Genomic DNA, 13269 nt, shown 5'->3' on the forward strand with positions numbered 1-13269 from the left:
GTCATAATTTGCAAATGAAAACGTATTTCCTAGCCTATTGGGTTTTTTCAATGACCACGTGAACTCAAAAGAACATCTTGTCATATAGTAATGCTGATTTATTTTACAAATACTTATAATGACCTGTGGATTTACTAGAGTATGCATTACAATCTGTACCTTCCTTCTCTTCTAGATTTTGACACTTGTTCAGTAAGGGTCACCATTTCCACAAGAGCATATTAGCTTTCACCAAATTTAGAAAATTTTTATTTAAAGTAGAAACTAGTGGCAATTTGTCATTATAGTTACCAGAAAACTAATAAGTTAAAAAGACCTCACATGGGCTATTTGTTTTGTTTTGTACCATTTCACATTCTAAAGGGGATTTTTGTCTCTTACTCTACTAGGCAAATGTTCCATTATTAGTATTAATAATTTTTATTTTGTCCATAGAACATAGTTTTAAAACATTTTCGAAAGAGCTGGAATTCAGAACCTGTAAGAATTTTCCATCCCTTAAACCTAATCTCCTGTTACAGCTGGCAGTCTTCCACATGGTTCTGTCTCATATGACTCCTTTCATATCCTGATCCGCCCTAAATTTAATCAGGTTTTTTTTTTTTTTTGTCCCATTGTCCTTACTGGAAACCTGGCCTAGAGCCTCACTCTTCTGATAGGAATCTTCTGATTTCTGGGGTAAGTGTATCCCTGGCTAATTTACACCCATTTGTTGTTGTGCCAACAGCATTCTTTAATGTAGGTAGTTAGTTTTCTTCCTGGATTCTTAAACCTCATTCTGTGTTTAGGGAACAATCCTATCTCCTCGGTGTTCATTTTATTAATGTTTTCTTTCCCAAAGATAGACTTTGCGTTCTATCAAATTCTGTGTCTGTCCCACTTTGAATTAATCTCCCTTGTGCAGGATGAGCAAATTGTGCACAAGGTGTGCATCTTAGCAAAGTGGCATTAATGCTTCCTTATTTCTTTTGGGAACACCTCACTTCACGCATTAGTGAGTGCTTCTCTTTTTTTCACGTCTGCAGCACACTGGCGGTTCATAGCAAACACCCCACAGCTCTTCTATCTGGGGAACTACAGGCCTGTCAGCCTGACCTCCGTGCCAGGGAAGATTATGGAGCAGATCACCTTGAGGGCGCTCACAGGGCGCGTGCAGGATAACCAAGGGATCAGGCCCAGCCAGCACGGGTTCATGAAGGGCAGGTCCTGCTTGACCAACCTGATCTCCTTCTATGACCAGGTGACCCGCCTAGGGGATGAGGGGAAGGCTGTCGACGTTGTTTGCCTGGACTTTAGTAAAGCCTTCGACACTGTCCCCCACAGTATTCTCCTGGAGAAGCTGGCGACTCGTGGCTCGGACAGGTGCACTCTTGGCTGGGTAAAAAACTGTCTGGATGGCCGAGCACAGAGAGTTGTGGTGAATGGAGTGAAATCCAGCTGGCGGCCGGTCACAAGCGGAGTCCCCCAGGGCTCAGTTTTGGGGCCGGTCTTGTTTAATATCTTTATTGATTATCTGGATGAGGGGATTGAGTGCACCCTCAGCAAGTTTGCAGATGACACCAAGTTGGGAGAGAGTGTTGATCTGCTCGAGGGTCGGAAGGCTCTGCAGAGGGATCTGGACAGGCTGGATTGATGGGCCGAGGCCAATTGTATGAAGTTCAACAAGGCCAAGTGCCGGGTCCTGCACTTGGGTCACAACAACCCCATGCAACGCTACAGGCTTGGGGACGAGTGGCTGGAAAGCTGCCCCGCAGAAAAGGACCTGGGGGTGTTGATTGACAGCCGGCTGAATATGAGCCAGCAGTGTGCCCAGGTGGCCAAGAAGGCCAACGGCATCCTGGCCTGTATCAGAAATGGTGTGGCCAGCAGGAGTAGGGAGGTGATCGTGCCCCTGTACTCGGCGCTGGTGAGGCCGCACCTCGAATGCTGTGTTCAGTTTTGGGCCCCTCACTACAAGAAGGACATTGAGGTGCTGGAGCGTGTCCAGAGAAGGGCGACGAAGCTGGTGAGGGGTCTGGAGCACAAGTCTTATGAGGAGCGGCTGAGGGAACTGGGGTTGTTCAGTCTGGAGAAGAGGAGGCTGAGGGGAGACCTCATCGGTCTCTACAATTACCTGAAAGGGGGTTGTAGAGAGGTGGGTGTTGGTCTCCTCTCCCAAGTGACTAGCAACAGCACAGGAGGAAATGGCCTTAAATTGTGCCAGGGGAGGTTCAGGCTGGATATTAGGAAAAATTTCTTTACTGACAGAGTGGTGAAACAGTGGAACAAGCTGCCCAGGGAAGTGGTAGAGTGACCCTCACTGGAGGTGTTCAAGGAACGTGTGGATGAGGCATTGTGGGACATGGTTTAATGGGCATGGTGGTGTTAGTTGATGGTTGGACTTGATGATCTTACAGGTCTTTTCCAACCTTAGTGATTCTGTGATTCTGTGATTCTTCCCTTCCATTTCTAGCTGTGGAGATCCAAAGAATGCCATTATTCTCTGGCAGAAATATCTGATCATTTCATAAGTGCATGACCTTGTGCTTTTGGACATTTGATCCTTTCCTTAGTTTTCCTGATCCTCATCTTTATTTATGATGCTTCTGACTGTCACATCAGCAAATGTTCTTAAAACATTTCTAGTGGACCATGTCACTGTGCTGTGGTCACTAGTGAAAATGTTTAATAAGATTGGCTCATAGGCAGAACTGCTATTCCCTCTGGCCAGTTACTTCTCTTTCTGTTTTGCACTGAGAGGTTGAACCTTGGGTATTCAATTCAGTCCTCAGCAGGAGTCAGGATCTCAATGCCGTCATCCCGAGCCCTGTGCCAGTCCTGATCTACCAAGCAGAATCAGCCCTTCAGCTGTCTTTGACACTCACTGGACCCTATATGTTCCTGACCATACATGTCAGCCGAATGCTCTAGTGAATGGAGTCCCCCCACCTGCAGTAGACAGGTTTTTCTGTATTATATATTTCAGCTATTAGGTAAAAATTGCAGATTATCTTGTTATTTAGCACTGTGTTGCTGGTCCATTCAATTTTTTTTTATTTTTTATTTTTGTCCATACTGAATTCTGGAGCAGTTTGGTAATTTTAATGTTTGGTACAAAAAGAATGTCATTCCAGTGACCAAATGCTCCTGTAAAAACACAGTGTTATGTTCTGTTCCTTCTGCTGTGAATATCAAACACAGCCTGATGATAAATTGAGACCAAAGTATAGTAGTGGGAGCAAGACACCGGTCAAATTCCAGTAGTTGTCGATGGAAAGTGTTGCTGCTCTGAGCTTGGATGCTTGATGTTTTAGCCTTGATAGCTTTGTGGCTGTAGACAGGACCTGGGAGATTCATGCTTTTCCTGACTGAGTGTATAAACTTTCAAAGAGGTGTTTGACAGACCTCTGACAGATCTATGCTTTAGTTTTTCCGTATGTAATGTTATTTATATCCCAGGCTAATAATAATGCACTATATCCTATATAAGTGTTTTTAACTACGAACTCTTTGGATCCAGCATTCTGCATGGTGTGAGTTTGTCATCTCTGTAGTGTCGGAACAGCTTTGTGCATTCCATAACACAGGTAGCACCTCTCAAGTGTGACTTACCCTTCCCCTCTGCAGAGGGAAGGTGCAACATGCCTGTTGCTTTGATCTGGTGGGGGTGAGCAGAGAGCGGTCGCTTGGTTGTTTTAAACGTATGCCCCGCTTGGTGTACGTGTTACAAAAGGCAAGTGTCGGAAGCGTGCCTTGGAGGGGAAGGTGACCTTTGGGTTTTCCATGGTCCAGAGTTTCTGTGTGAGGTCCCTCCATAACTCAAGAGGCCACTGTGAAAAGTTTTTCTCTTGTGGGAAGTGTGACAGCTATCCTCAGCCCAGGTATTCAGGTATCATGAAGAGAGGACTTTGGGATCATGGACTTGATTCAAAACTCCATAAGACTGCAGCACGGACAGCAGGTGCTAGATCATTGACATATTTTATCGAAACTTTGTTGGACGGAACATTTTTGTCATCAAGCTATGTTTAAAAATGTTATCCATTGAGTATACGTTGCACGATTTTCACCCTGTCACTGTTTCTAAAATGAGTCTACATTGATCAGCCAAAGGCTGCTTGGTCTGTCACCATGATGTTCTGCATTCCTCTGCCTACCACCACCGACCAGAAGTGTTTTGTCTCGCTTAAGTCTGTTTCAATAACAATTCATGTCAAGCTAGTGTTGTTCAAACATAAGGCCACTAATGGTAGTGGCCTGGTGTTATGAGGGGAAAGATGGATGAATGAGTAGAGTTTCTGTGGGAATCTTTGTCTGATTAGCTGTGTGTTTTGTATATTAAAACATATCATGGTCTTTATTACCCTAATGCACACACAACAAATGAACAGGAACGCCATATGTCCAGCTGCAGAAGATAACCCAGGCTATTATTAGTTATTAATTTAATATGATCCTCTAATCGAAGATGATACAGTAATACACAAGAGGACACACACAAATTTACATTTGGTATTTTCTGCCTTGAAGTTTTTTGTCACATAATCTAAGCATGGGTTTAAGTTTCTGATGACGTGTATGAAAAGGCTTTTGATTATTTGGAGGAAAGCATTAAGGAATTCTGAGCTTGTTGCAGGGACCGGGCTTGCTACTTCAAATAACAATCTCTTGTGCATCTGATTTCATGAAGAATTCAAGATTAAAGGTCACATATGAGCAGTTTTGATACTGAGACAGTTTGTTGATAATAAAGCACAATTCTGACTTCTTATCCTTCTAATGAAATGGCGTTGCACACATTGCAAAACTCTGGTAATTTCATTTTACTGTAACTCATAAAAAGAATAATAGGCAAGCAACAATGCACTGGGGTGTTTTATTAGGAAATTGAGGGCCATCTTCACTAGTTTTTCCAGATAGCTTTTCTCCTTTCCTCTGTGTTGTTGTTTTTCAGAATTGCATTGCTTTGGTGCTATCTCACTTCTGCAAAAGGCAATTTTGTTAAGTGTATTCCCGAATGCACTGATGAAGTTATAACTGTTTGGCAAAGGCTTGGAGACAAAGATGCTGCCGTGAAAAATGAGCCTTGTCAACAGAAAACTGATTTGTGATCACAAAATGTGGACAACGTGGTCGATGTTGTATTATCTGTTTGTCTCCCACCTTCAGGTGTATCCACTATCCTGAGGGAGTTGTTACATGTCAGGAGCATCTACGGACTCTGTCAACCCTTCTTCACTGGCAAATTATATCAGAGCAGAGACTTTAAGCGCTATGGCTTTTGCCCAGTGTAATGGGATATCCTGGGGCTTTGTGGCTGGCACGCTGGGATTTGGGCACCTAGTTCTTTTTTGTGCATCTGTACTCGTCTCTAGCTATGTCTCTCACCTGCGCTTATAAAATGGGAGAAACACACAGTCTAGTCTTGAAAGAGATGTTATGAGGAGAAATGTGTTAAAGACTGAGTTTTGTGGTAAGCAGTCAAGGATTTAATAGATAAGATACGAATTTGCCACAGACTGTAAAAGTAGGTGTATCTGGTTCCATATTTATAGTTGCATGGCATTTCGGCATGTATGTAAAAAGCTGTTGCTCCTAGTGTATGCTAGGAGATCATATTATTTCCTTCTCTTAACTCGTAATGCATTTACCGTGCCTGTGATTTATGTAGCCAGGAACAAGAACTGAAGCACTTACACAGGGGAGAGGATGGGTTCCTTGTATGCCAGAACTGTTAAAAGCTAAATCTTCAGGTCTTTAACCCATAGGATAGTGTTTCTAAAGGGGACACCTTAAACCTGTTTGTATTTATTTATTAGTTTCGCTACTGTGTTATTTCTACACTGTTTAACGGCAGCTGATGTCTTCCCATATTTTTCAAGATCCCAGGGTGTTTATTGTAGTTGCAATTGTTCTTTCATTGAGATCAGCAGAGTAGCTGGGCTTCTACAGCAAACAAAGACTGCAGATCTATTTTAGCCAATGAGTCATTAGTTTATGCTAGTCTAGGAAATTCTGCTTTCTGTTAAACTGCAGCATCTTCCTTACACTCTCACAGAGCTGGCATTAATATAGTATCCAGTCTTCTTAAAATGTGCGCTGCTTGTTTTGTTCTAATCAATCTGTTTGAAAAACAAAAAATTAAATGGGTTAGGCAGTATGTGTTGCTTTGATGACAGATTTGGAATTTCCTGCCTCAGATAGAAGAGCAAGGATTAGCCTTAAAGATGTTATTGCACCTCTGCCATCCAGATCTAACACTTGCCTTGCGAAAGGGGGAACAATCCTGTCTTTGCAAGGGATTCTAGGAGACTCCTTTTCCAAAGTGGAAAAGCTGAAAAGCTGCACTCCAGATGCTCAGATGAATTGTCAGGGGTGTCCCTTCTTTTACAGGCAGCTGCTAAGACCTAGGAAGGATGCTGTCTATCCTTGTTGCCACTGACTGAAGAGTAAGAGATGACTTCTCAGGTGTGTGCTATTTTTTTATAATCTGAGTTTCATTGTATTATCTGGGCTGAACATCCTAAAGGTCATTAGGAAGGGTATGTAGTATACCAAGGTTTAACAGAGGTCCAGGCAAGGAAATGCCCTGTCCCTCCTATAGAGAGTATCAAACAAAATTTCACATATTTGCTGATGTTCCCTTGCTACTTCAGTACCTTGGTAGAAAAAGAACACTTGAGGAGTAAGGCAGGGAACTAAAGTAAATATTACATTAAACAGGCTAGAAAGCTAAACGCTGAACTCTTCCAGTGAGCCCTGATAACTGCCTGCATTCTCACTCAAACCCCACTAGCCAGGCTTTTTCCTTTCATGCTATTAATGCACCATGCAAATCCTCCTATGTCTGTGCAACCTGTATCTCTTATGCAAGTAGGAACATAGCCCTCTAACCTCTGAGAGTAACACCAGGTTCCCTGGGCAATTACTTTGGCCATTTTGTGCTAGAAATGGTCCTTTAGTACTGTGCTAACTTTAAAAAAATATGTTTTAAATTACCCTGAAGGTAACAAGCAGGGGTGAAGGGGACAAGGAGAGAAGAAATAGAAGAACTATATTAAGACTTCAGCTCTCTGTGTTCTGCACGTAACAGAGCCAAAACAACATAAACCCCCCTTCTCTCTGTAACACAAAACATCCTTCAGACTGGCTCTCCTGTGCAGCCACTGTAAAGCAAGTTTAAATATAGCAGAAATAGACTTACTGAAAAAGTTGTGAGTGGGCTCTAATTTCCAACATCCTTGTTCAACTCTGAGGCATCCGAAATGCGCGCAAGCAGAAGGCATTGCAGCCAAGTCTGAACCCGTTGTTGATTGTCACTTGTGTAGGTGTTGGTGCTGAACACTTTCCCACCCCCTGAAACGCAGGATGGCTTTTGCTTTGCAAAGTTTTGTGTTGTTGCAGTCTATCTGAGATTCCTCTGGTCGAGGGTTCATGCGATCGGGGGCGAAGCTATGCTTCCAGGCCAGCACATAGAGGGTGTGGAAGGTGTGTGTTGCTGGGGGATGCCTTTCTAATTGTCCCTTGTGGGAAGGTGGATGAGGAAATTAATAAACATGGGACCTATTATGCCTTTTATTAAATAGGAGTTTCAAACAAAGAAATACACGCTTAGGAAAGCATAAGAGCTCCATGCACCGCCTAAAAGCTGAAACAAACATAAACACTTGCAAAACACTTTTCACAAGCTTTTAAGTCAGAAAATGAAAAAGAAAATGGCATTAAAAACTTAATTTAAAAAAAAAGTTAAGAATTTCACACTAAGGTAAGGAAATTCCAGTTAGAAAGATACCCAGTGTCAGAGGGGCAGCACTGAAAGCTGTAGGATATCTGAGACCACAGCTGACAAAGAGTTTCTAATTTAGGGCCAAATTAAGCTTTCGTTTATACCTGTGTGTATCCCCAGGAACTATCTTTTCACTTTTCCAGGGTACTTGAGTCTTACCTCTATGTAGATGAGACCATAGATGAGTCCTTAAGAAGCTTTTTGCTACTGAGAATTCTTTCAGAGCCTTATCATTATTTAAGTTCTTTCCTGAATAATGAACAGGCAGAGGCAGTAGGGAGAAAAAGCTGGCAGGCATGAACCTGCCATTATAAAACAATAAGATGTCCTGAAACCTGAGGATTCCAACTTTGTTACAGATACCACTATTTAAGTAAGTCCCTATTGTTTACCTCTGATGTTTAAATCCACTAAACATTGGGAATCCAGAAACTCCAGATAATTAACAGGACAAATGGACCTGATTATAACTTATAGCACTGTGTTATTCATATGGAGGCTTTTCAAAATTGTCTTTCAATAACTTCTTTCCAAGTCTAAGTAAAATAGATCTCTACAGCTGGACATTTGTGTAGCATAGCAGGTATGTTACATATGACTGTGACCTTCAAACACTGGCTTTTATGGGCATGTCTCTTGTGGTTAGCATGATAAATGATGTTATGCTGGCTAATTAAATCAATACATCTCATTAATGTCTTGCAGTTTCTGAATTTCTTGTCACTCTTTAATTCCATGGATCACCTTCGGTATCTGCTTTTCTCAGATAAACGTGCAATTTTTTGCTTCTTCTTTCTTCGCAGAGATACAGCAATTCCAGTACTCTCCGTCTGAAAGTATGTTTGAGAAGTATATTTAGTACATCTAATAAGAGAATGGTTGAAAGGGAACCAGTAGCACCTCCCGCTTCCCCATTAGATTTATGTTCACCATTTCACAAATGGAGGCCCTTCTGCATCTTTTAGGTTTAAATTATAAACTAAACAATGAAAATAACTTTTTTTTTTAGGTTGAAAGTGTTGTGAATTGTGTTAATGCAGGGAGAGAACGAGTGCTGAGAGATGTTATATGAAAGAATGTAAAGAATCCTACAAGGATTTTCACTCTCTTGCAGCACTGACAAGGATCTGAGTTAGGAATATGGCAAACAATATTGTCCCTATGCCTATTGTGTGTCTGTCTCTATGCTTCCACAAAATAGAAAGACTTTTTCTGTTCCCTTCTTGACTTCTGCCATATATTAAATACTTAATAAAAGAGGTTTAAAACCTTTCCACAAAAAACATTTTGTCCACAAAGATAATAGCCTAAATATCTCTTGGCATATGTTAATTTTCTTGGGTATTTTTCACTTTTTTTCCCAGTAAATTGTGTTTTCAATGCCACCTCAGAATAGAAACAAAAATGTTGTTGTTTTGGGGTTTTGTGTGCTTTTTTAAAAAACTTTTTTTCTTTATCTTCTTTTAAATCCATCTTATTTACAAGCTTTTTCACAAGCAAAGAAAGGGAAGGTGAGGGACGATATTTCTCCACAGTTAAGCATTTCTCTGGAAAAACTTGGAAGAAACAGGTTTCTACAACAGCTAACCAAGCAAGATGAGACAAAAAAGAGCAAGTGCCAATGTTTTAGGCAAGCCTAGCAACAGCCCATGCCTGGACAGCTTGTTATGATGCATGGTATGTTTTAATGGGGGAAAAACAATGTTGGTTTGAATGCACTGAATACCAGTAATTCCCAAACAGAGAACTTCCTGGCTGTAGGCAAACACCACCTCTGACTTAGACTCTGTGGTGTAAATGCATTTGATCATGCCATACTAATGTCTTTACACGTGGACCTGCCCCCATCCCTGCAGCATGCCAGGACGTAGGAACAGAGCCTGGCTCCTCCGTGGGACTCCTGTCTTGCCTTTCCTGCTTTGTAATGAGAAAAAAGAAAGATCCTGGAGCAGAAACTGAGACAGCAACTCTCTCTGCACCCCTACAAGCCGCTAACTCTGGTTCCCTGAGCTGTGATGCAAGTGGGAAGGGAAAGGCGAGGAGTAAACAACCTGACCTGTAGGCATGTTAGGATGGAGTACTGCCAGGGGAAAACATTGGGATGATTACACCCACAGCATCTTGTTCAAAGGCTTGTCTGGGAAGCCTTTTGCAGGCAACTGAAATCTACTTTTTGCTGAGCCTACAGCTCTTATGCAGGACTTTGCCTGCCTTCTTTGCACTATATATAGTAGGTATGTTAGTAAAGGCCCTGGATATAAAAGAAGTCCTCAGGTTGTGTTGCTTCATCAACTACTGACCTGTCACATCATGGCTTGTCCTGAAAGAATCTGGGTTGCAGTCAGAAATTCAGCTCATTATCCAGAGGTGATACAAAGAAGTGTTCGCCCGTCCTGTTTCTGCAGCTAATAGAGCTGTCAGCTCTGCTGTCATTCTCTTGTCATCCTGTCCAGAAACGTATAGAAAGCCTTAAAGGAAACAGGTCATCCCAAGAGCAGACTCTTGAAATCAAATTGACCCTTATTCAAATGTACATGCAAAATAGCTTAGACTTTTCCCTTTGATTGTTATTTGTACTGGATTTGCCTTTCGTTCCGTACAGAGTTAATATGGGTTGAAAACATGACATTTTTCAGAAAAATATCTGTTACAGATGACAAAGGCTGTTCTGTTGTCAATGCTTTGTGATATTTTCATGGCATACTTGGAAGAAAGGTTTTCACCTCTGTCTCCTTCAGTTGTCTTAAGCCCAGCGTTACCATCTCATTCAAGGGATGATAATGATTGTGTTCACTTGTTGGATTAGATGTTTGTGCCAAGGGTGTTTATGAATGCTCTAGCTGGTTTTAAATACAAACTTCAGCGCCTGGAGACACCTTCACATTGAAAGCAATTGAGTCACCACTGCAGGGAAGGAGAGGTTCAGCAGGTAAAGTGGCACTCAGACAAAAAGGTGCTTGTTGGCTAGTAAAGTACAGGGGATGACAGCTGGTCTGACAAAGTGACATTTGCAGCTCCAGAGAAGTGAGACTTTCTTAATGTAACTGGAGAAGTGTCAAGATCATCTGCTGAGTAAGTTAGAAAGAAGTTTCGGATGGAAAGAAAGAAAGTTTCAACAGGAAAAATTAAACCTGCTCAGAGCCCCTGGAAAGGAGATTAGTTATAGATGTTGGTGTGGAGGAAAGGTTTTTCTCTAACAAGTGCAGCCTGCGACACATGACACACAGGGAGACAGCATCCCTGACATGTCAGGAGAGTACCTGCAGCAAATGAGTGGGATACTGAATAAAAAGGACCTTTCATACTTCCTGTTGTAAGCAGGCTGAGTATAGCCTTCTTTCTTATGCCTTAAAACCTCTTTGTTACAGTGGCGTCTATTTTAGATGCTGTAAATAAATGCTCCCTCTTGGATTTTGCTTTATCCCAGCTGGAGTTAAAGTACTTGGTTAAAAACAAGACGTTCCTTGCCGAAGGCTGCCGCAGCCCTAATAGGCAAGCTGGGAGGTGGTCTCCTAGGGGTGAGGAGGGGAAGTCACCTCTTCCCGCAGTGAGGGATCGCTACTGAGGCTCTTTAGCAGGATGCTGGTGAGCATACTAAATCTCAGCGGTCCTGGGGGAATTTGTCACCGGTGCACTTGAGTCATGTTGTGTATTCATTCCTCTCTGAAAGAGAGAACCTCTGTGTTAAGGGTAAGGTTATCTTTCTCCATTTTTTCCTTTGTTCATGAGCAGCTCCTGGTTTGCTGGGGATGCAAGTAGTTTACCAACAATCAAGTCAGAACATTTGTTAGCGTCATACTCCCACTTTTAAGCCATAAAGCAGCAAAGGGAATTATTGCTGCCATCTCTTAAGCAAGGCAACAAAGGCGTTAGATGGAATAACGCACACCCTTAAGTATTTACCCAGTTCTTTTCACATTCCTCTTTTTGTTTTCCCAAGCAAAAAGCAGCACTCCCTAGCAACCATTTGAGGGCTGAGGGCATGCTGAAAGCAAGCTTGACAAATGAAAGTGAGATGCTGCAGCATGTGGGACCGATGGAGCAGCCCGGTAGAATTATCAACCCCACGTTGTGCACAGCCACACCGGGATGCCTCCCCAGGGGCCGCAGGGACGGGAAAAATGCAAGCAGCCACCTAAGCTAACAAGCAGGAGGTGCTCAGGAGACAGGCTCCTGCGTCTTAACAACTCTGAACCCTTTCCCGGAGTTAAGCGCTATACCCTTTTTTTTGGAAAAAGAAAAAAAAAGGAGCAGTGAATATCAGGCTTCCTTGTTAACAGGAGAGGAGAAGTGAAAGTCCCATTTTTAAATGCTGACCCAGGGGCAGAGCACTTACCTGGGATGTAGAAGGCTCAGATTCAGATCCCTTTGCCTGAGGAGATGTGACCATCGCTGTGGGATGAATAGATTAATCACCAGGACACGGGGTGTCTAGGACAGTGTTCTTTCCAGATATGGGGCTGGCTCAGCGGTATCATCTAATGGCTCAGTGACAGCTGTGGCTCTGCTGTGCCAGCTGTGTAGTCCTGCCCTCTTCTCTGTGCCAGCTCTGATGGCTTCCTGACCACACAGCACACTGCTACGATTCACTAAGCAGAAGACATTCACCTTGGTTTTGTTGATTTAGTTTCTCCTGGAAAGGGAGAAAAGAGGAGGACAAAGGTGCTGAAGAGCAGGACCTCCTTCCTTGAGCATCAATGACTGATTGGACTGACCTAGCTGTACCACTTACAATCCTGCCTGTTAAAGCTGCTCAGCATCTCACGGAACTGTAACATATTCCCTGAGCTTGAGAAAGACTATTCAGCCCATAGTAGAGATGCTCATCTAAGAAAGATGAGACATGGAATTTCTTCTCTTGCTATGTATTTCCCACTGTAATTTTTTTTCCATTTGAAATCATACTGAGCTCATTTCAGTTGCATACCTGTCGTACACAGTAAGACTGGGATTCTGCAGTCTAAGAGAAGTGGGGAATTGGCTAGGTCTCTCAAGAAGAGAAATGGAGGATTGATTGTATTTTGATTCACATTGTGTAATCTTCAGTTAGTAAGTAAACTAGGAAAGCTGGATGTTCCCCTCCAAACTCAATAACACATACAATTTTCAGGGACTTCAGCAAATGTCCTGGTTACCTGCCTCTGGCGTGGCTCCCTGTATCGCTTATGAGTATTGAGCTGGATAACTGGAAATCTTCATATTCTCATCTGTCACTTAGTGCTCCAATGGGTTCTGCTTGCAACAAATGCTACTGAAATGAGTCAGCCCCTGGAGGAAATGCACAGGAAAATAATAAGGCGAGGTAGGTGTCAAGTGTCTAGCCAAGAAGATTTTACTACCAATCCCCACTAAATAAAGTGTCAAACCTGTCAGCGTGACCATCAGGCAGAGAAGTTAAAAGGTAACAAAGCAATCAGTGCAGCTGACTTTTAGGTATATCTTCCAGTTCTTATAAAAAATGGTTGTCATCATTCTTGGGCTTCTTTATAGCAAAAAATGAAGAG

At 42.5% G+C, this 13269-nt stretch overlaps 1 protein-coding gene across 1 annotated transcript in view; it reads left to right on the forward strand.

Moving 5' to 3' along the window:
- The window catches only part of UBE3D (ubiquitin protein ligase E3D), a 99732-nt gene extending 90367 nt beyond the window's left edge, over window positions 1-9365 (forward strand). Inside the window, exon 11 of the mRNA XM_059835505.1 lies at window positions 9268-9365. Coding sequence (XP_059691488.1) covers window positions 9268-9365 — 98 coding nt within the window. The remainder of the gene's footprint in view (window positions 1-9267) is intronic.
- Window positions 9366-13269: the final 3904 nt, after the last annotated feature.

The sequence above is a fragment of the Gavia stellata genome, chromosome 2, assembly GCF_030936135.1.
Source record: "Gavia stellata isolate bGavSte3 chromosome 2, bGavSte3.hap2, whole genome shotgun sequence".
Lineage (NCBI taxonomy): Eukaryota > Metazoa > Chordata > Aves > Gaviiformes > Gaviidae > Gavia > Gavia stellata.